We start from the raw sequence: 22,849 nt of genomic DNA on the forward strand, positions 1-22,849 counted from the left end.
CAACTTCACAAAGGACCTAGTTTTAAAAATTAAGCAGCTGGTTTGGTGCTAAAAACTAGCAATTTCAATCTGGTTTCATGTTGCCTTCCATGTACACACACATACAGATGCCCACTTGCATATAAATGGAGACAGCTAATTTGCCAGTGCCTAAGAAATTAGCACATACAATAAATGCAGATCTGAAGCTGCACAGAGAAGCTCATTAAAAAGCCAAAAAGACATGGCATGTGGGTTGGCCACATGCTTCCCTTCATAAGCAAAGGAAAAGGGTAGTTGTCTTGAAATCTTCCCCTTGATTTTTTAAAACAAGTGTTCAAAGGAAAAACAAGAGACAAGATACACAGAAAGCAGATGCAGATAGGAGGCTATAGAAAGATGACCCTGAATAGATCTAATCCAAGGAAATTAATTCTGAAAAGCATCGGCCTACCAACCTAAAAATATGAATGGGTATATAGAATTTACAAGTTGGTTAGAATACATTTTCCCTCTTTAATCATAAGATGTCTTGATCTTCTCAAAAGACTAAAAGAAAAAAGATGATTAGAGAGCACCTGAAATGATACTCCATGTTTTTTTTTTCCGGAAAAACAGAATGGTTGGTTTGCCTATAGACCTCTAGAAAGATGTTAAATGGTGCCCATACTTTTCACTTCAGATGTCCTCTTGCAATATGAAATCCTCCCACTAATTACATACAATATTAAGCAGATTTCAGACACCATTAAAATGAAAAAAGAATTACCCCGCAGCTCAGTTAAAATGTCTATTTTTTGCTCAAGAATAGCTTCAAGTTGTGTAGCATATGAATCTACATCATAGTCGACTTCTTCAGTCATTTCTAGGAGAGCCTTTTCATCTTCTAGCCATCGAATAGATTCCTAAAAGGACAAAAATTCAATAATCTAATAAGCCTCTTTATAAGACAGAAACCAATTTACAAATTTTATATATGTTAAATATAATCAAACATACTGAAGATGTTATTCTCTAAAATATTAATAACCATAAAACATCTTTATTTACAGGGTAAAATTAAGAAATATTTCCTTAAATTCAAACACAAATATGATAGGCCAAGCAAGAGGACTCCAATTTTCTACTTTTATTCTACTTTGGGTGGGGGTTTGGGAAAGGAATAAATCAAAGACATCAATATCAATGACCAGAGTAAGTCTAAGAAAACTATCCCTAAAACTGGGAGAATGGGTATAATAAAACTACTGAGCAATCTGATGAGGTCTATAGTAACCTAGAACTTGTAAATCATATGGAACTAACATACCCACTTGGGGCCTCACAGTGGTTGGGCCAAGAGGTTGGCCCAACCTCTAAACACTAGCTTTGCAACATTATAGTGACTTCACCATTATTGTGATTCTAAGTGGACCAGTGGGGATAGCCAATTTTAGAACAAATGAATGACTAAATAGTAGCTACTTACTATTCACAAATGCTTCTAGGAAAACCATTCTTAACTGATCTTAGATATGTAGAATTTCTGAGTTTCATTTTCTAGCAATGTCATGAGTCATGGACTATTAACAAGGTCAGATCATTCTGAATTAACGAGTTTTTTGGACATAACAATGGGCACTTTCTAACTTTTTAGGGTACATACAATTTCAGTTTTCCAAACATCAATGCAATCTAATGGCTAATAATAATTAGACTATGTATCACCAGGCAGAACTGGTTAACTTAGGTATAGGTATCTATTAGAAAACTATATATGTATCGATTAAAATACACACACATCAGTACTTTTTCTTTTCCTTCAGCAATACACTATAATTTTATTTATTTATTTTTTTCCCCAAAGCCCCAGTAGATAGTTGTATATCATAGCTGCACATCCTTCTAGTTGCTGTATGTGGGACGCGGCCTCAGCATGGCCGGAGAAGCGGTGCGTCGGTGTGCGCCCGGGATCTGAACCCGGGCCGCCAGCAGCGGAGCGCGTGCACTTAACCGCTAAGCCACGGGGCCGGCCCTCAATCCTCTTCTAAAAATGGACAACTGACAAAAGCAAATCAAGTGCAAGAGTGGTGGTAAATAAACTGGATCTTTTCACCATAGTGCAGAGAAAGGGTTTTTGTAGCTATCGTTCATTCTATTCAAAATTTGCCATGTCACATGCCCTACAAATACACATATATACATAGAGGCAAACAAGTATTTTTTGATTAGTGTGATAGTCAAAGAATTATGAAAATTTTCAGTTAATTTCTCTAAAGAAACATTCTGATGAAAGGTCCCGTCTTAATTTACCTGGAACACTGCCCTGTGATCTTCTACAACTTGTTCTTCCATTTCTACCATTTGTGAGACAGCTTCGTGGAAAGTAAACAACTGTGGAGAAACCTCCTCTTCCTTAAAATAAAGAGTTTAAAAATTATGACAAAGTTTATACTTGAAAAGTTATAAAAGAGTAGTTTTCCTATGTTATTTACAAAAATATCATTTAGAAATGGAGGAAGCTTGAATGGTAAAGACTACTAAAATATAATATGAAAGGCAAAGCCACAATTTCTTTTCATGGGTCAAAAATTTAATGTAACACTCAATAAGACACCCCAAACCTAACCAGATCAGTAAGGGATAGTTTTCACTTAACCCAGGCTTTATTGCAGAATTACTCTAAAAAAGCCATCTCTTTTGGAATAGTGCAACTTTTTAAAAATACATTTATTATAAGGCTATATATATACTGAAATATTTCCTCAGTATTATTTACTTTTCACTAATAATTTAAATGATATACATGTCTTAAATTTCTTTTCATCAGAACAGAGATGTGAAGAGAATGTTTTTCATGACTGTGACTATCAAATTAGTGTTCTGAAGATTTCATCTCTCACTAAATCTTTTTTTTTTTTTTCCTGAGGAAGATCAGCCCTGAGCTAACATCCATGCTAATCCTCCTTTTTTTTGCTGAGGAAGACCAGCTCTGAGCTAACATCTATTGCCAATCCTCCTCCTTCTTTTCCCCAAAGCCCCAGTAGATAGTTGTATGTCATAGCTGCACATCCTTCTAGTTGCTGTATGTGGGACACCGCCTCAGCATGGCCCGAGAAGCGATGCGTCGATGCGTGCCCAAGATCTGAACTCGGGCCGCCAGTAGCAGAGCGTGCATACTTAACTGCTAAGCCACGGGGCCGGCCCCTCTCACTAAATCTTAATTTCCAAATTGCACTATATAATTTGCTTACCAGTTTTTACAGAAATTTTAATTGACAAGTCACAACTTTTACTTAAAATTGTTTTATAAAACGTGAGTAGAAAAAGCAACATTTTTCAATAAAATACACGATTCTAAATATATGTGCATATTTTGGTTAACTGAAATATTACAGGTAGACATTTGACTCTTTCATCAATAAGCTACCATCCCTACAAGTTTATATAATCAAGTTGGCCAAAGAACTGCTTATCTTCCCTTTGGGGAAAGAAGCATCTGCTTTTCATCAGGACATGCAGGGATTATTCTCGCATATTCTCTCTCTCTGATAAATACACACTCAACCACCTTTACTCATTTTATCTGCCACCTCCCCACCAAGACCAGAATGTCCTCTTTCTTTCCTTTGCTTCAAGATATTATGCAAGTTCCTATCACTTCCATGTAGCCTAGTGAGAATACTTTTTTGTCTATACAACTACTCCTGGAATTCTAATGCAGTCGATTATCCTCTAGTTGGTCTACCCATATTAATTTTATCCCTAGGGCATGTCTTAGACACTATCGCATTTTAACCTACCTTGTTAAGACTTAATAGAGCAACAAGGATATGTACACATGCACCAATACTTAACTAAAGGCTAATGTTGAACCATCTCAAGATAGTTCCCTGGGGATGGCAACGTTGAAAGAAATCCACACTCTATCAGATATGGAGGAGGCTGCAAGAACTCATGATGTCATGCTTAAAGCCTCTGGATTAGTTCTGTTCACCCAGCCAACCTCTCCAAATTAAGGTCCTGCAGAGACCCAATATATCCAAGAATAAAATGAAAAAGATCTGTTACAGGGAGTGCCTATCTTGTTCTGGTTTTCCATATCTTTGGTAGGCACCATATCTAGGTACAATGCAGGGTTTGCTTTAAGAATTCTAAAACCAACTACGGTCTCCTTCAAAACTTTTGGGGACAGAGGATGGACTGAGGCCAGAATCTCATTTTTTTGTTCTTTATCTTCTATGGTTCTAAGTTTAGAACTCATACTTTAAACTGGGTTTCTCAACTTTGGCACTACTGACATTTTTTGAGGGAGGGGGAAGGCTGTCCTGTGCATTGTATGATGTTGAGCAGCATCCCTGGCCTCTAGCCACTAGATGCTAGTATCATCACCCCAGGTGGAACACCCAAAAATGCCTCCATACATTTTTTCCTGGGGGCCAAGTCACTCCTGGCTGGGAATTGCTGCATTAAGCCATGCTTTATTAACAGAGAGTAATTTGGAACAAAAGTAGTATGGCCAGTTGTTACTCTAGAATATTTTGGACTTTTAAATACCTGCTAGAAGGAATAAAAACATTAACTTAAGTTATATTGTTTCCAAAGAATACTTTATTGTAGCTAGCAATAAATTTAGTTGACATAAGATATGGCTCTGGAATAAGAAAGACCAAAGTTTCAATCTCGCCTGGCTTCAGCACTTATTACTTATATGATCTGAGTCAAGTTACTTAACCTTTTACAAAATCAGTTAGAAAGCAGGGATAATTATAGTACCTACCACATGGAGTTGTGAAGATTACATCAGACAATATGTAATATGTTTAGCAAATGTATGTTATATAGTAAGCAACTAATAAATGCTACCTTTTATCATTATGAGAAAATGCCACTGTAGGATTCTTAGTGGGAAAAGAATGATATAAAAATATATAGCTTATGAATTTAAAAAATGAAGTTAAGTAACTATATAAGTAACTTTTACATCTCACATACAGAAAGGAATCCCCTCAGATTAAAGTAATTAGATGGAAATGTGTATTATTTATGCTTTTCGGTTATTTCTTTATACCTCTTTGACCTTATACAAGGGGCACATATTTTATTATTATTTTTTGAGTAACTGGGGAATCAAAATTTTAAATTATGAAATGTCACTAAACATTTCAAACATGTAGAAAGCAACCAGATTTAACAAATGTTAGCATTTGCCAAGTTTGATTTTTGATATAGTTCAGGCATCCTTTTAAATATGTATGTGTCCATAGGTTATTTTGCTTTTAAGCTTTATATATATGTATAATTCTTAAACTAGTTTTTTCCCTATATTACTTTAAAAATCCCTAAATTTTAATATTGGTATAAAATCTCAAAAAAAAGAAGTTTTAGATCAGGGGTCAGCAAACTTTCTTAAAGGACCAGATGGTACATATTTTGGGCTTGTGAGCCATATGGTCTTCGTCACTTCTGTTGTGGTAAGAAAGCAACCTGACAACATGTAAATTAATGAGCATGGCCATGTTTCAGTATAACTTTATTTGTAAAAACAGACGGCTGGCCCATAGGCTGTAGTTTGCTGACCCGATTCAGATGATAGTTTTCAATTATTAAATTCTGCTACTGATGAACTAAAGATTAGATAATTACAACTATATTAAGTCACTCACATTTTGTTCACAAAGAAGTTTTAGATCATCTCTCTGAGGGGAACTCCCCACACCCCACTGCGCCTCTAAGTCATCGATCTGATTTGGTGGATGGTGCATTATTGGACGGACATCACCAGCAGCAGCTGGATCCACAGTCAGTTCTTTCACCCTATAATCACATAAGGTATCTAAAATTAACAAAGACTCATGTAGAGGAACAAGAAAATACCAACCTATTCAATATAAAGGCAATTCAATAACATACTAAGATTGATGATGTCAGCTTTCCAGATCAAATTTACCTCAAATCTGTGGAAACACTAAAGGGATGTTTAGCTGTTTAACTTTAAGAATTTACTTAGGTAACTTTACAATTACTTCAAACATAATTATTGTGCATAATAAATGAGAATTAGCAAAATATGTAGTTTCAGTATTTCAAAGTAAGTAAGAGACTGTTGTTGCACTTAAATTATATGAACAGAAAAATGCTAACAATGGCACTCAGATCAATAAATAGATCATTGCTGAAATCAGAGAATTTCATACACTTTGCAGATTTTTGGTAGTTATAATGCTCAATTAAAATAGCGACGTGAAATAATCTTATGTCTAATGTATAAAGATTATAAGATGTAAAGTTCTATCATTTAAAAAATGTTTACCCATTACTTAAATTTACACATTTGGGAAAGGGTACACTTTCTAAGTCAAGAGGATCCTTGCAGATAAGGAAATCTGCAAGAGCCTAGAGAATAAAGGTGACTTTTCATTTTAAACAAGACAGTTTATCTTTCAATGGTAAATATGCAAAGATGACATCATCCTTAAAAATATGAGGGGAAATAGGAAGCCTGAATTCTAAATCAATATTTTAAAGCAAATGAATTAATAAAGTACATAAAAATGAAGATCATGCAGTATAACCACCACCTGCCAAATGAAATGAAAATGAAAAATAAAATGGCTGAGGACAAAAGAAGTATAAATGAAATATTTATATATAGCACAATTTAAAAGAAATTATTTAAATAAACATCTTATGTATAGAATGAAGTAGACCTGGTAATCGAAGGAGAAAAGTCGTCATACTCATAAGAAGGAGAGAGATCAGGGCGACTGCCACTACCCTGTGAGAAGGGAATGTCTGATGGACTAATTCCAAACTCCTTTACTCTGCAGCACCAAAACAGCAACAAATTAAAAGAAAATGCTCTTGTAAAGACAGCAATGCACATTTCAAGTTTTCATTTAGTACTCAGTTTGATTTCTTTAGAAAAGGATATCAACATTGGTATGACTTATTGTATTTTTAAAATAATCAATTTTAAGAGGTTTTTGAACCTCTGTCCTATTGATTCCCTACTCCATAGTCTTTACTTTCTGGTGTATTTTCATGATCCTTCCTAGAAGTTTAACTGGACCATCATCTAAATTTGAAATGCCTCTTATTTAATTACATGACTACTCAATCGAAGTTTCTTGTGTAGTCAATACCATGAATATTTTATTGGCAGTTAAGTCATTAACACTCTTGCAGTATTTTCAAACAGGACACAAGAGAATGAAGTCCTAATGGCATCCATTGTTTGTAATGAATTAACTTCTTTCTGATGCATCTAGAATGGTATTTGCTATGAAGCATCCTTGGTACAAACTGAGAAAACAGTCACTCAAATATATTTTCTGTGCTTGGTGATTCAGATGAAGAACCCTGGCTGAGAAAAGCCTTTAGCAATGGAATTTAAATTGCTTTTCTAATGTCTCTAATAGTTATATTTAACCAAATTATTGCTTTTCTGACCCAATCTTTGTGATTCCCTATGTCCCTTTGGGCCTATCTCATTTCATAACAGTAGGCAATATTTATTAAGTACTTTCTATATGTCAGATATTATGATTAGTAATTTTTAGGCGTTATATTATTTAATCCTTATGACAATCTTGTGATATTATTATTGCCATTTTACAGATGAGAAATTGGCTCAGAGCAATAAAGTATCTCACCTAAGAGGTCATTCAATGAGAATGTGGCATAACTGAGGTTCAAACCTAGCTCTAAGTACAAACCTTATGTTGTTAAAACACTTCAATACACTAACCATATTTTCTGGTTTTTTTCATTACCTTTCTTAGGTTGAACTAAATGAAATTACTGTTTTTATAGGTCAAAAATAGTCATATAGCTCAAACTAATAATTTCATGTAGATCAAACTAATACATTTCTTCTACTTACAATCTTTCTTTGACCTATTGGTAATGTCTACCATCAACGGTTCAATACTGGATTCATCTGCTCTTCATCCTTTATGGTCACTTTGGAAAGCTTAGATTGACCATATATGCTGACGAATCTAAATTTCTAATACTGACTTAACTCTTTTTACTCCCAACTCCATTTCTTATTTTACAATTATTTCAGAATCTCCTAATTTAGATACCCTATTAGCCCCTAACCACACCCTTTCCTCTATTCAAAGCCCTCATGCCCAACCTAAACTACACTATATGCAGGAATTATATTCCTCAAATGAGCTATCAAGGGAGCTCGAAAATCTCTATTCCTAGCGATTTGGAAATAAAGGACAGAATTATTTGTCCCAGATGGTTAGTTATATTGCGAATGAAATACATTACATGTTAATAGATTAAAACATTTTACTTGGACCTAAACAAACTAGAGGAATGGCCAGATACAGGATTTTCGCATTAGGGGGATTCTTTTGCAGCCACAAGTCTAGAGACATGGAGGATTTTTATTTGTTTTAATTCTACAACATGGCAATATTCCACTACACTAAGCTGTCCTTTATTTCTCCCATGAACAATTTTGAAATGAGAAGCATTTTAAATTAATGATAAAAACCCCACAATACCAAAAATGTTCACTACAAAGATCAATTAAAAATATTATCAAGTTTTGCAGCTAGGAGCTCATAATTCAAAGCTTAAAAGGGATTAAATTTAGAAATAAAGTTCTATTATATTTCTAGGGAAGTTATTATCTTTTAATATCTTTTTACAAAAGGTCAATGGGTTTCTACTTTCCAACAGTTTTTACTATGATTAAAAAAAGTCTCTTCGGTTGAAGCAAAAGCAAGAGACAAAAGAACAAAGGTTATGATCTCATTTATGTAAAGTTCAAATACAGCTACCCATGTTGTTCAGGGATACATTCATAGGTAGTGAAACTTTTTAAAAAAGAGAAAGAAAGAAAAACGAGAAAATTATTCCACAGAAGTCAGGACATTGGCTACCATGGGGTAGAGACTAATGGATTTGGGCATGTTATTCAGGATTCGTGATCAGGAAGGGACACATGGGGAACTTTCTAGGGAGCTGGAAATGTTCTACTTCCCGATCTGATGACAGGAATTTTCACTTTAGAAGTATTCATTAAATTATTCACTTATATTTTAGATATTTTTCTGTAGGCAAATATATTTCAGATTTTAATAAAAGATCAAAAATAAATTTTCCATAGTGATTAAAACAATGAAAAGGGACAAATACTTGTGTTCAGCAAAATTAGGAGACTCTCCACATTAGATATGGAATATAAAGAGGAATTTTATCTCTTGGTTAAAATCACAAATGCAATATGTCATAATAGAAACTTAAAACTAGTCATTCAAAATCAGAGCAATGGCAACAATCTACGGAACAAATATAAATATGCCCATCACAATCCAAAATTCCAAGGGCATTTCATGACTCTAAGGAATAAACTGCTTTTTGTCCTTTCATCTGTAATAATCCAGTTGTCTATTAAAGTTTGTAACACTACTGACATGAATAATAAAATGTAACCCATATAATATGAACACCAGAAAGAACTGTACTATCACTACTTATTCAAACCCTAGATTCCCCATGTATAACACTTAATATTATCAGAAATAATATTCAGCATATAGTAAAACAATTTAAGAAATACAGACTGGCCCCCTTATACTCATTTACTTTAGAGTCTTAATATAATAGAAAGAATTGGCATGACTTAAATGTAGTAAAATATTATAAAATGTAACTTGGTTAAATGGAAAAATATAATCATGTTCTAGGATAGAAAGATTCTATTAAAAATATAAATCTCTTCCCAAGTTACACATTTCCAATTACTTTTAGAACTTGACAAAATGATTCTAAATTTCATCTCAACTAACAATATGCAAAATTTCTTTTGAAAACTGAAAGAACAATGTAATAAAATTTACCCTATCAGATATTAAATCAAACCATATACTGTTCTACTCCCCTCAAATTTCAAAATAGATAACCATTTCTCATACCTATTTGCATATCTTAATGTATTAAGAGTATTTTCACAGGATGCCATTCCTGGAGAGATTGTGGCAATCTATGGGGGAAAAATGTAAAGGTAAAGAAAGTGTTATAAATGATGAAGATAGCAATACTGACATATAGCTCATTAAAGTCTAATCTTAATATAGTTATCTAAAACAACTTATTAATGATACCTGAACTCCAAGATAATTCTATAATTCCATCTCATACCCATAATCAGATAATAATTATAAACGCTGGTTAAAATATAAACAACTCTCTGAAGGCAGCAGAAAATGATCAAAATCAGACAGAAAGTGGAGGTCGATATCTAGAAGAAGTGAATAGCACCAAGTGACTTCGCTCTTCCCTCTTTTAATGCTTTTTTGCCTAAGGGCAAGCCCCACTGCTGTCACACAGGACAACTGAAACTTCATTAGAAACCTGGAGTTTCACTGGTTAAGAAACTAAAGGACCGAGTTTGGAGGTAGGGACCACAGCAGCTGGAAAGTGAAGTTTGTCCTAGAAGAGAGAAAACCACAGAGCAAGAAACTCCAATTCTGCATATAAACTGCCTAAATCTCTGGCTGACCCCTGAACTAGGAAAACACCAGGCTGACTTCAAGCAACATAGCTAGTCTAGGAGAGCTAAATAAAGATTTCAATTTCAGTTGCTGTCCACAGCAGGGCAGATAAGAGTTTGGTGTAAGTTCAGCAAAGTTAACTTCCTGCTAAAGCAACAAAAAAATCAATAATCTTTAGACGAACCTAACAGAATCCAGAGTGTCTATGAGGTATTAATTCATAATGAAAATGATATAATCCAAAATTACTAGATATATGAACAAATAGAAAAGTCTGACCCATACTCAAGGAAAACAGAAATCAATAGAGACCAACCTCAAGAAGTCTCAGATGTTGGAATCAGTAGAATGTATTATAACTGCAATATAATCCTCTCTATCAGACTGACAGGGACCACATCTTAAGTACCACTGTATCTCTCACAATAGAAGGATTTAAATGATTGTCATTAATGTATATTATAATTTTCCCATAGATATTGCATAATTATTCATTCAGGAGTATAACAAAACAAACGAAACACAAAAATAACTTACCATGCAGGTACGAGAGTTTTCACCTATGAATGAATCTCTTAACACCTGAGTAAGTTTACTTGCTCGAAAAGGAGTGTGAGGTTTATTTCTACCTAAGGCTCTGATGCACTCCTGAAAATTAAGAAAGCAAGTTTCATAGATTAGGCTTCTATAAAGAGTAATCTTAATTAACACATTTAAAAGATCTCTTAACCATAACCCTAATATTTAAGATTTAATCAGCTCTGAAAATTCTACTAACAGGTTTAAAGCAAAGATGTTCCCATAAATCCTAATGCAAGAAAATGAAAAGAAAAAAAAAAAAAACGACAACCAACAATCTACTTTATTATACCAAAAGATTCTTCTGGAGACCATGACTAGTGTTTAGAAGTGACAGGCACTTAGGATAACTATAAAAAGTTAAACTTTTAAAGTGGCACTACAAAAGATAAAACACAGAATGTCTTCTTGTAGTCCTGCCAATCTTTCCTTTTCTAGTCAGGGAAGAGATATAATACTGGCCTAATTTTTTGAAAGCCATTCCTCATTTTTCTGACAAACTATTTCTTAGCTCAGTTTTGTGGCTCCTTGCCCTCCTCCAAGAAAATATGACTGATTAAGGCCGTCTGGAATCTCCCTAAGTAGCCTCAAAACTGGCCTGCCAACTAACAGATCCTTTATCCTAAAAAGAATGAATAATATGTGTAAAGAAAACTTCTGGGCACAAAATAAATCTATAACTGCAAATATAAACAATTGAATTTTGATAACCTCTCTTACTTATTAAACTAACCAAGTACTATTTTATAGCTGAGTAAACAAAATTAAAGTCAAAAGTAAAAAACTCTTCACAATTAAACACATTTTGTTTACCTTGAGTGCTAAAAGGCTTTTGTTAATTTCAGCACCTTCAAGCCTAGTTTGCCTGTCTGCACTGGAAGTATCAGCTCCTCTTTCATTTCCAGCCAAATCGATGAGAGAAAATTTGCCATGTAGTTTTCCTTTCCTTCTAAGAATAATCTGAAACACTGCATGGCTCCGAGATGAATGTGCATTTGCAGAAGTTTGACCGGATGTTCTACAATGTGATTAAGGACGCTTTGATACATAAAAACTTCAATTTACACGTTCAAACCACAGTATTTCCATTTAAAAAGCAAAAAACTATCCAGTTTTCATCATTTAAACATAAAAGAGACATTTTGAGTTAACCACACTTAAACATAACCAGATTTACACAATTTAATCTGACATACTTCTAGTATATTTGTAGTATATCAATATAGTAGATGCCATTCAAAGTTTACATGTAACAAAAAAGGTTTTATGAACAATGATTTTTACTTCCAAGATGCATTGAATAGCATCTTACTTTGTTTTTATGTTATACCCAAAGTATCTAAAACTGATTATGAAATTAGGTTTCTCTTTCTCAATTAAAATGAGATTTACCTGCAACTGTTGCCTATGTCAATGAGTTTTAGTACATCTTCAACACATTTGACCTCCCGTTCCTGTAATCCAACCACTTGAACCTGCTGTTTTCCATCTTCTAGCACTCTTAATTTTGTTTTCCTATTCAGTAAGTCAAACACCTATTAAAAAAAAATTCAAATTAGAAAACTAGCCTGAAAGAAAAAAAGAATCAGGTCTATAAAAATGAGTCTGAGTCTGAAAATTATTTCCAATAATTATAATAATAATTATTGTTAGAATAATGCTTAATATTGAAGTTAAGAGTTTCAAAGGGAATTAAAGAAAATCTCATAATGCAAAATTCTAACATAATATTCTAAATACATATAAAAATTATGTGGTGGCAGTGGTTGCACAATAATGTGAATGTACTTAATGCCACCAAACTTGTACACTTAAAAATGATTAAAATGGTAAATTTTATATTATGCATATTTTAACCACAATTCTAAAAACTAAAAAAATTTTTTTGAAAGTTTCTACTTACCTTTCCACTATAAATTTCAAAAAAGGTTGCATATACTTGAAGTTCTAACTTCTTGTAGTTTGGTTTCTTTAGCATTAAAAAGACATCTCGAGCTGTCAAGAATTTCATATGGAGAAAATTTGTTAAAATGCAACAAATACTATTTTTAAAAAACAATTCAAATTTTCTGTTTTTAGAGGAATCAGTTAATCTTCACCTAGACTAATAATATCAATAATAAAAATGAAGACTAAAGGGAATATTAATTTTACAAAAAAACAGTAACAATTTTTTTACATTTCAGGGTTAGATGCCACTCTCCCCTTCACAGTCAGTAAAAGGATGCTACTACTTATCCTTATAAATAGCATAAAATTATATGTGGTTATAATAAGGTTACTCTCATAATCATACTAAACGGAAGCATTTCACAAATGAGTTATTCAACAACAAATACTAAGCTCCAACAATGTGTCCAATTACAATGACACAAATATAATCAAGATTTCTGTCCCCAAAGCACAGTTCTTCTCGAGCAGTCTGATAACCTAAAATTGACATAATATACAGAAAGTGTAGCATTATAGTTACCTTTAAAATCTTGGACAATATTTTCAAGTCTCATTTCAAAGCCACCTGAATAATATTCAAGAATATTACAAATGATATGCAAAAAGGACAGTTACCTGCTAATGCATAAATTCCTTTAGAACAATCTTGATTCTTTCCCGAAAAGTCACCTCCCATAGTCTATATATTGAAAAGAAAATAAATAATAATAGACATTATTCAGGAATAAACCTTAAGAATTTAGGTCTTAGAATTAAGCTGTAAGGAAAATAAACTAGCTTCATACCAGGATGTAACTATAATGAATTACTTACATGAGTTTTTCCACTTCCAGTCTGCCCATAAGCAAAGCATGTAGCCATTCCTCTTTCAAATATAGTTTCCACTAGTGGTCTAGCTGTAAACCTTAAAAATAAAATGCACCAGTGAGAATGTGCCGTCAATATTTAAATTAAACCAATAACAAATAAAAGTAGTACCAAGTCTTAATAAAAGAAAGTTATACCAAGATTTTTAACAAATCAATGGGCTCAACTGTGAGGCCACAATTGAACCTAATGATTTGTTAAAAATTTAAATAACCATATCATAGAATTGCTTAAAGCTCTTTAAAGCATAATTTCAAGCAATAATTCCATAATAAACAATGGTCACAATAATAATGGACAGAAAAAAAACTGATAGCAACTGAGCTAAGACATATTGAGAAGACAATAGGAAAATTTTTAAAAATAACAACAGAAGATGGTAATATTAGCCAGACAAGTAAAACATTTTAATGAAAACCAAAAAAAAGCTTCAAAAGTTTCAACAGAAACAGAATCAAAAGAGTGGTAATCTCAACAGAGAAAAGCAAAGGGGAAAAAAACTACAAAAACATTATCTAAGACCATCTAAGCTAGTAGAAAAGTGATAAGATTTCCTCAAATGTGGATAAGTAAATATAAATTATGCTTATAAGATACTGAGTTTTGAGTTGACAGTCTTGATTCAGGAAAAAGATGCCAAAATATTACGGTTTGGATTATTTTTCAAATATAGTGGTGTAATCACTGCTAGAGTTAAAATAAAAAGGGAAGAAGGGACAAAAAACACTTCACGGAGCAGAGCACTGAACAAATCCACTTTTTATATAGGCTTCAAAATAATATATATAGAACACTTTACACAGTTCTGACTTTTTTAAAAAAAGGCACAGCTGGAGAAGGTACAGAACAAAAGGAGCAGAAAAAAGTTCTGGTCAAACAGAACTAGAAATAAGTTTGCAGAGTGATTAGACAAAAAAAGGCCTAACTCCTCAATCCTTAAAAGTTAACTATAAGAGAAAGGGGATAGGATCAATATTGGTAAAGGTAAGAAGCATAAATACAGGGTGAAACACAGAATGTTTACTAAATCTAGCATACATACAGAAACATACCTTTATTAAAACGATTTATTGAAAATGATTATAAAAGTCAAAAAGACATATTTTATGAGACAGGAGTGGCAGTAGAGAAGGGAGTGAGGGGGAAAGAAAGGACTCTGCTCTCAGAAAGGTAAAACATATACAATTTATAATTATTCCATTTTAAAACAAATTCTTGACAATATTTCTAATGTTCACATGTTCTTAAATTTCGTCCTTTTTTTTTTTTTTTACAACTGAACTCCCAGTTTACTGGCTTAAAACCATGAAACTGGTCTCAACAGTATTTCATTTTTAACATCTTCAGTTCTTAGGACTCATTAACTCTTTAACTTTCTGTTTTCCAAACATTTTATAAAGTAAAAGGGCAACAAAACATAGCATTCAATTGAATGCCAAGACAGTTCTATATAGACTGAAATAGCAATGCTCCTAAAACTGACTTGTTAAAATTAGAAGTGAATGTTTACAAACCATGTATGAAAATCTAAATTTGGCATAAAAATTTGGGATATCAATGTATAATACATATAAGTTTGAGTTGTTTATAAGTTGAATATGTGAACATACAGGAATTTCATGCACTAAAACTATTCCAGGGCCGGCCCCGTGGCTTAGCGGTTAAGTGCTACTGGCGGCCTGGGTTCAGATCCCGGGCGCGTGCCGACGCACCGCTTCTCCGGCCATGCTGAGGTCACGTCCCACATAAAGCAACTAGAAGGATGTGCAACTATGACGTACAACTATCTACTGGGGCTTTGGGGAAAAAAAAGGAGGAGGATTGGCAATAGATGTTAGCTCAGAGCCGGTCTTTCTCAGCAAAAAAAACGAGGAGGATTAGCATGGATGTTAGCTCAGGGCTAATCTTCCTCACAAAAAAAATAATAAATAAAACAAATAAATAAATAAATAAAACTATTCCACATCTTAAAGATGATAAAAATTTGGCACATTGCAAGTCGATTTACAGAACTTTTTTTTCCTTAAGTAGTAGCACATGCTAAATAAAGATTTAGACAAATAAATGACTGATGTATACCAAATATTTCACATTTCTTTACTAGTACAGAGATTAAAAAGTAAAAAATAGAAGTGTTCTTCTTTTAATCACATCCCATTCCCAGAAGTACAGAAAATGTCAACATTTTCCAGAAATTTCCTAGCCATATACACAGTTTGTGAGATATGTATATATTAAGTTAATCAGTAGTAAAAACTGATTTTGGAGCACATGAAAGAGAATGTTAATATTCCTTATAGTGTTTATTACATATTCTTCTTTGTTAAAACTCAGAATAAAAAAGCATATTACACGTCTGGAAAGATATGCCAAGATCAATACGTTTCAAGGTGGTGATGAACACACAGTATAAGAACAAAATCCTGATGCAAAGCAAATTTACCTACCTGTAAACCATTTCATTAGGAGCTGAGTCATCAAAGGCATAATCAAAACGAAACGTTTGGTTTTCTAGGTACCTTGTTAAATCTACTTTTTGTTTTGGTTCATGTACCATCACAACATCTTTACTAGGGATTGTGATTACATCAAGATCTTTCATTTGAGTTTCTAAAAGAATAAATGAAAATCAATGCCCAGTAATTTTCACAGCATTTAAAGTACAAAAATTATTTTAAGTAGTAAGAATTTAGATAAAAGTAATAAGTTCTATAAATATAAATATCCCATAAATATGCCATTCAATAAGACAGAATAGTTCAACAAAAAAGTAAAAAATCAAGATTTCTGTGAAGCAAGAACCAAGAATGGCAATGATTCATATAGCAATAACAAATCAACAGATCTAACTATAGAAATCTGCCTAATGGTTATATATAAATGAAACGATTTACATTTAACTCTTCCAAACCAATCTGATTTCTGCTATTATCAAAATAAATTACAAACAGGACGAAATCAATCTTTCATTAGAGGTCAATAAGCATCATACCTTTTTTATTGAGTGGTCGTTTTCTTACACAAACACATATCCTATGTTCATCAATCTAGAAATAAAACATTTTATTTCAGTGATTATCAGTGGTATGTAAGTCAATGGTGGTATGAAAAGTCAATCATGCAATATTTCCTCCAGACGTTTTAGAAATTTATGCATAGCATAAACAGGATAAGTAAGCTTTAAAAACAAATTAGCTTGCATTAATTTAGTATTTATCAGATATTATTTCTAAAATTCAGAGTATAATGGAAACACCACCATTTGGCAAACCATTAAGGAAATAACTTTGTAGAGGGCACTACTATTCTTAGTAGCATTAGGTTCATGTTAAGAAGCTGCCTTACTCACTTCAAGATGTGCTGTATAGAACAAAAGTAAAATTTCCTACCAAGTGGCATATTTTCAGGTTGATTATAGGGAAAATTGTTGGCAAAGATAACTAACTATAGACAAGAAACACAATTCTCAGAAAATTATTAAGCAAAATAATTTGAACAATTTTATAATGTCAATTCTTACACATAAGTATTTTTTTCATAAAACTTATGTTCCCAATAATTGCCTTTTAATAATAATTAACACAAAGCAGGAATTGGCAAAGTATGGACTGCAGGACTAATCTGGCCCACGATACCTGCTTTTGTAAAGCTTTACGAAAACAGTCTCGCCCATTCATTTATGGATTGTTTTAAGGCTGCTTTCATACTACAAAGGCAGAATTGAGCAACTGTAACAATGACCATAAGGTTCACAAAGCCAAAAATATTTACTATCAGGCACTTTTCAGAAAAAGTTTGCCAATCCCTGTCCTAAAGTATAAGCTCAGATGTAGTAGGTTAAACACATGGAAGGGTAGGCAAGGACTAAAATATATGAAATGCAAATGTTATGAAGAGCAACTCCATCAAATCCTATATATCTGCCTAACACAAATGTACTTTGCGTATCCAATACGTTCTGTATACGCTAGGTCAGATGGATTATTTTTCATAAGTACCAATTACTCACAAAAGTATTGCCTGTCCAATAAATCCTCATTCTTCAACAGGAAAGCAAGTGAGTACTAAGACAGCAGAACATTTTTCCAGCACTAGATTTCTGGTCTACTGTAGTGCTCAACAAGCATCACTTCTTGTTAAAAGCCAGACTAACATTTATTTAAAATAAAAAACTAACTAAGTAAATTGGAATGACAGTGGGATCTATAGCCCGAGCCAAAGAGGAAATAAGCTTGAAATTGAGATCAAAGTATAAGTGATGGTCAGAAAGCAAATGGGGTCCTCTGACATCATTCCTTTAACTCCTACTCTGCCCTACTAGAGACAGGGAGGCTTTGCTCTGAAACGGGCATCTCTCTGGGAAGCATGTCTGATATACCAAATTATGGGAGACAAGCATAAATGTGATTTCTTCATTTTCTTCTTAAAACATGGGGAATGAGCACCCATAAAGAGAAGAAAAACTACACAGCTAAACACAATATTAATTTAGTGGGCATCAAACATGTTTTCATTTACAGCATAAAAAGTTGTAGAGCAATGCTTTACAAAGAATCTTACAGGATCTGCTGTTGTTAACGGTCTATAATCCAAACTTCCTCTGAAGTCTCTGATCATACACATAATTTCATAATTTGGGTTTGTAGCATCAACATCCTATAAGAAGACAGAGAGAATTCATTTATTATAATTACAATAATATGGTATCTGTTATATTTATGCTCTATATGGTTTGAAAATTAAAATTAAACTAATAGATTGTATCATTTGTCATACCCAAGCCCAAACTCAAACTGGAGATGTGATATAATTTAGTTTGAGTTCAGGATTAATAATACGCCCAGGAATCACTTTCATAGTAAAAACACAAAGCTGTTAGTCTACACGCATTCTGTTAACTCTAAACCAAACATTCATCATTAAAGCCACTCTTGACCTATTTCAAAAATTCATCTGTTGTACACATACCTTAATTATCCTAGAAAATGGAGCAAAAGAGAAATAGTACTCATCTTAAACATCAATAAAGAACTCTAGAAAAGCTGAAATTCTAGAAAAGTTCATTTAATCAAATTCTTCTTCCCAATTCTTAATCCAGTGTTTCAGCAAAGTAGAAATATGGATTCTTTTATGTTCATTTCCTATTTTTGTTGATTCTCTAAAAAAAACTAAGGCATGGTAAAACAGCCCCAAATGGACATGACATAGAATTTAAAGGATCCAAGAGCCAAGATAATATTTTAAATCTTTAAAATTCAAATTATTGAATGCTGACTGCAATTTACTATTTGCTTCAAAACTGAGAAAATTCAACTAGCAATATTAACAACCTCTCCTAGGCATGAGTAATAAATTATTGAACATTATAAGTAAGAAGTCAGATTTTTTTCATATACCATATACAGATTTGCTTTGAATATAACTAAATTTCAAAACTATTTAATGAAACTTACTTTCAATTAACCTTTTTCTAGAAAATAATACCAACTATGTCAACTGAGAAACAAAATGTAAAGTGAGAATTAAGTGAAAATATTATGAAGTACCCACAGGAAACACCAGGTGGCGTCTGTGCTAAGGATCAGTAGATCTATCTGTTTTGTGTATTACTTATTTCAAAACCCAACTGGTCATTCTCAGAATCACTTTCAGATATAAGCTGATTTATTCAGGCTGAATATTATACTGGTTCCACAATTCCACAATACAACATCTTTATGATTAAGGTCATTTGAACATACTCCTAAATAAAAAAAAAAAAATCCTAATGTTTTATTGTAAGAAACAAGTTCTGAGAATATAATAGATACAAAACAAGCACAATAGAGGACTTCTATGTACAATAACAGAATTTCTCATACGTGAAGACCTGTAGAGAGAGAAAAGACCAGTCCTCTATGCAATTTTTCATTGCTAGTAAATAGTCTACTACCATCAAATGGGAACATGAGAGGGGCACAACAGAGATACACTCTCGATATCTAGTATAAATTAAAACACAAGCAATTTCCCCCCTTTCATTGTGATACACTGAACTTATTAACCATGGGAAAACAGTAATAAAATTTATAGTATAACCATGTATTTTAACTGGATATTTTTCTGAATGTATTTTTAGGTCTTTCAAAAAGTTCAAAATCCTATTATTTTTGAATGTTATAATATATGCATTAGAATTCTGTAACACAATGGCTTATTATTCAAAATGGAACAAACTTTAGGACTAACACATACCTAAAACATGAAAAGTACATGTAGTAAAATCTATTATGATAACTTATTTTCACAAGAGTTTATATTATTCCTCAATATCAATTTAAGGAACTATAATGAAATCTTTAAATGAATGCCTCAACTATTTTTTCATAAGCCAATCACTTTCACTGACACAGTCTAATCTTTGGTTGGTGCATAAACAAAATAGGCTTCTATTACAAACCTGGGCTCTCTTTTCTCTAAGTTCTTGCTGTTGTAGTCTCCTTTTTTCTCGTTTTTCTTGTAATTTTTCTACTTCTTTCACACAATTAGATTTTCTACGTGCTGAAAGAAAAAGATGAGCTATAGAAGTATAGTTTTGTTTTTAGAGTACTGTACTTACATAAAAATTTTATGTATAATTTCACCACATACACCAAATAAAGGTACACAGTGACAAAGCATGCCTATGATAACTATGTGAACTTGACTATGAGCTGCTTAACAAAACTAAGAACAGGACAATAAACAAGTAAGAGTCAAGAAAAATGACTCTAACATATCGATACATGTCATCTCTTGGTTTAGAATCACAGATCTTTGAATTGGAAAGGATCTAGAAGCATAAGAATTTCTTCTATAATATCTGTCAAATTATCATCTGGCCAGAATTTTAAATTCAAAGCAACTAAAACATTGTTATAATTTCATATTTATAAAAAATTTTCCCTCCAAAATATACATGTAAAAACCCAATTAACAGACTAACCTAACAAAAAAAAATAATTTTCCACTGTGGCAAAATGAAATCTGCAATCAAGTTTTCAATTAGACTGTTTACCATTTGGGAACTTACAAGGATGACCAAGAGAGAATACATGTATGCCTAAAATGACTAATCCTTGATACATGATTTACATACAAGGGGGTCCAAATTCCTTTTTTGCAGCTTGAACTGGAGATATATCTGAAACACTACCATTCTGTTGTGCAGAGGAAGACTGTTCAGGAAGCTGACTAGGCCGTGCACGTGCAGAACCAACCACTGTAAGTGAAAGAAAATTTTTAAATTCATAACTGAAAATTAGCAAAGGTGAACTTTGCTAAAAAGAACAGAGATATCTCAAAAGAACCAATACATAAACTTGCATTAGCAAATTGCCAGGTTTCTACTCACGTGTGTATAAAAAGAACGTATAAATCAACTCTGTCCAATAAACTGACAAGCTAAGAGATTTTCCAAGTAATATGTGCAGACTTAGATTCTAAAATGTAATTTTAGCTACAAAACTCAACCTGAATAATTTACATAAAAACCAAAGCTAAGCTTGATTTTTAATAATCATTTAAAAAATATTAAGTGCAAAATATGAATTTTTTTTTTTGGTGAGGAAGATCGTCCCTGAGCTAACGTCTGTTGCCAATCTCTCTCTTTTTGCTGAGGAAGATTGTCCCTGAGCTAACATCCGTGCCAATCTTCCTCTTTTTTGTGTGTGGGACACCGCCACAGCATGGCTTGATGAGTGGTGTGTAGTTCCCCACCCGGGATCCAAACCCACGAACCGGGGGCCACTGAATGGAAGTGTGCAAACCTAACCACTACGACACCAGGCCGGCCCCCAAAATATGATTTTTTTTTTTGGCTGAGGAAGACTGGCTCCGAGCCAACATCTCTTGCCAATCCTCCTCCCTTTTTATTCCCCAAAGCCCCAGTAGATAGTTGCATGTCATAGTTGCACATCCCTCCAGCCGCTATATGTGGGATGCGGCACCAGCATGGCCAGAGAAGCGGCGCATCGGCGCGCTCCTGGGATCTGAACCTGGGCCACCAGCAGTGGAGCGCGCGCACTCAACCTCTAAGCCATGGGGCTGGCCCCAAAATATGATTTTTAAATGCATTCTCATTTTGTTAAAAAATTTACACAATTCAGAAGTACAAAAAAAGTAAAGCCTGGAGTCCTTCAACCCTCTTGATTCCAAACCCTACTCTTGGCTCCTCAAATATGCAAATCTTTGGCAGAGAATTTCCCACCGTGGATGTTATAAAAGTTGAAAAAGGAATATAAAGTTGAATATAAATATCACATTTTACAAAGAAATATAAATTTTCACAAGACTCAAAGGATAGTGTTTAAAAGTGCAGGACTTTCCCTCTAGCTCCCATCTGTCTTCTAATAACTACGCCCATCCTGTCTTAGCATCCATCCGTACAGAGAAACATCAGTATTAGAAAGGATGGTTCTGAACTGCTGAAGAGTAGAAAAGGAATCAACTATGCTTTATATCTCCTGGCTGAGAATATACAGAAGACTTGCAACTAACTACACTTTATACTTGTTCAATTTTTCTTGAGCTCACTCCAAAGTTACCCATGACCCCTTTTGGAAGCCTGTTTACCAGAAAATCATGCAAAACATTGTGATGATTAAATTTACCCTTATGAAATCTAGCAACCGACTACTTTACTCTCCTCAAATCTGAAAAATTATTGGGTAAATGAGATGAATAAAAAATTACATATATCATGGAGTTTCATATTAATCACATACCTTCATAAATCATTTTTTGATATTATTGACATTATTGTATTAGGAAATAAAGAAGATACCAATCTTAAAATTAGCCACATAGGAAGCAACCCAAGTGCCCATCAACTGATGAATGGATAAAGAGGACATGGTATATATACACAATGGAACACTACTCAGCCATAAAAAAAGACAAAATCGTCCCATTTGCAACAACATGGATGGACCTTGAGGGTATTATGTTAAGCA

The 22,849-nt window shown here is 33.2% G+C and overlaps 1 protein-coding gene across 3 annotated transcripts in view; it reads right to left on the reverse strand.

Annotated features, from left to right (window-relative positions):
* Nucleotides 1-22,849, reverse strand: part of KIF2A (kinesin family member 2A) — a 68,430-nt gene that overhangs the window by 6,830 nt on the left and 38,751 nt on the right. Inside the window, exons 5-20 of one of the 3 annotated variants that reach the window (XM_058564015.1) lie at nt 20,995-21,117; nt 20,317-20,417; nt 18,438-18,533; nt 16,870-16,924; nt 16,325-16,487; nt 13,824-13,914; nt 13,626-13,689; nt 12,961-13,052; nt 12,450-12,592; nt 11,871-12,075; nt 11,016-11,126; nt 9,900-9,967; nt 6,669-6,782; nt 5,625-5,775; nt 2,272-2,373; nt 749-884 (exon numbers count right to left, since the gene is read on the reverse strand). In XM_058564015.1, the coding sequence (XP_058419998.1) occupies nt 749-884; nt 2,272-2,373; nt 5,625-5,775; nt 6,669-6,782; nt 9,900-9,967; nt 11,016-11,126; nt 11,871-12,075; nt 12,450-12,592; nt 12,961-13,052; nt 13,626-13,689; nt 13,824-13,914; nt 16,325-16,487; nt 16,870-16,924; nt 18,438-18,533; nt 20,317-20,417; nt 20,995-21,117 (1,815 nt within the window). The remainder of the gene's footprint in view (nt 1-748; nt 885-2,271; nt 2,374-5,624; nt 5,776-6,668; nt 6,783-9,899; nt 9,968-11,015; nt 11,127-11,870; nt 12,076-12,449; nt 12,593-12,960; nt 13,053-13,625; nt 13,690-13,823; nt 13,915-16,324; nt 16,488-16,869; nt 16,925-18,437; nt 18,534-20,316; nt 20,418-20,994; nt 21,118-22,849) is intronic. The other 2 variants (XR_009223155.1, XM_058564014.1) reach the window with 2 other exon arrangements.

This window comes from Diceros bicornis, chromosome 20, assembly GCF_020826845.1.
Source record: "Diceros bicornis minor isolate mBicDic1 chromosome 20, mDicBic1.mat.cur, whole genome shotgun sequence".
Lineage (NCBI taxonomy): Eukaryota > Metazoa > Chordata > Mammalia > Perissodactyla > Rhinocerotidae > Diceros > Diceros bicornis.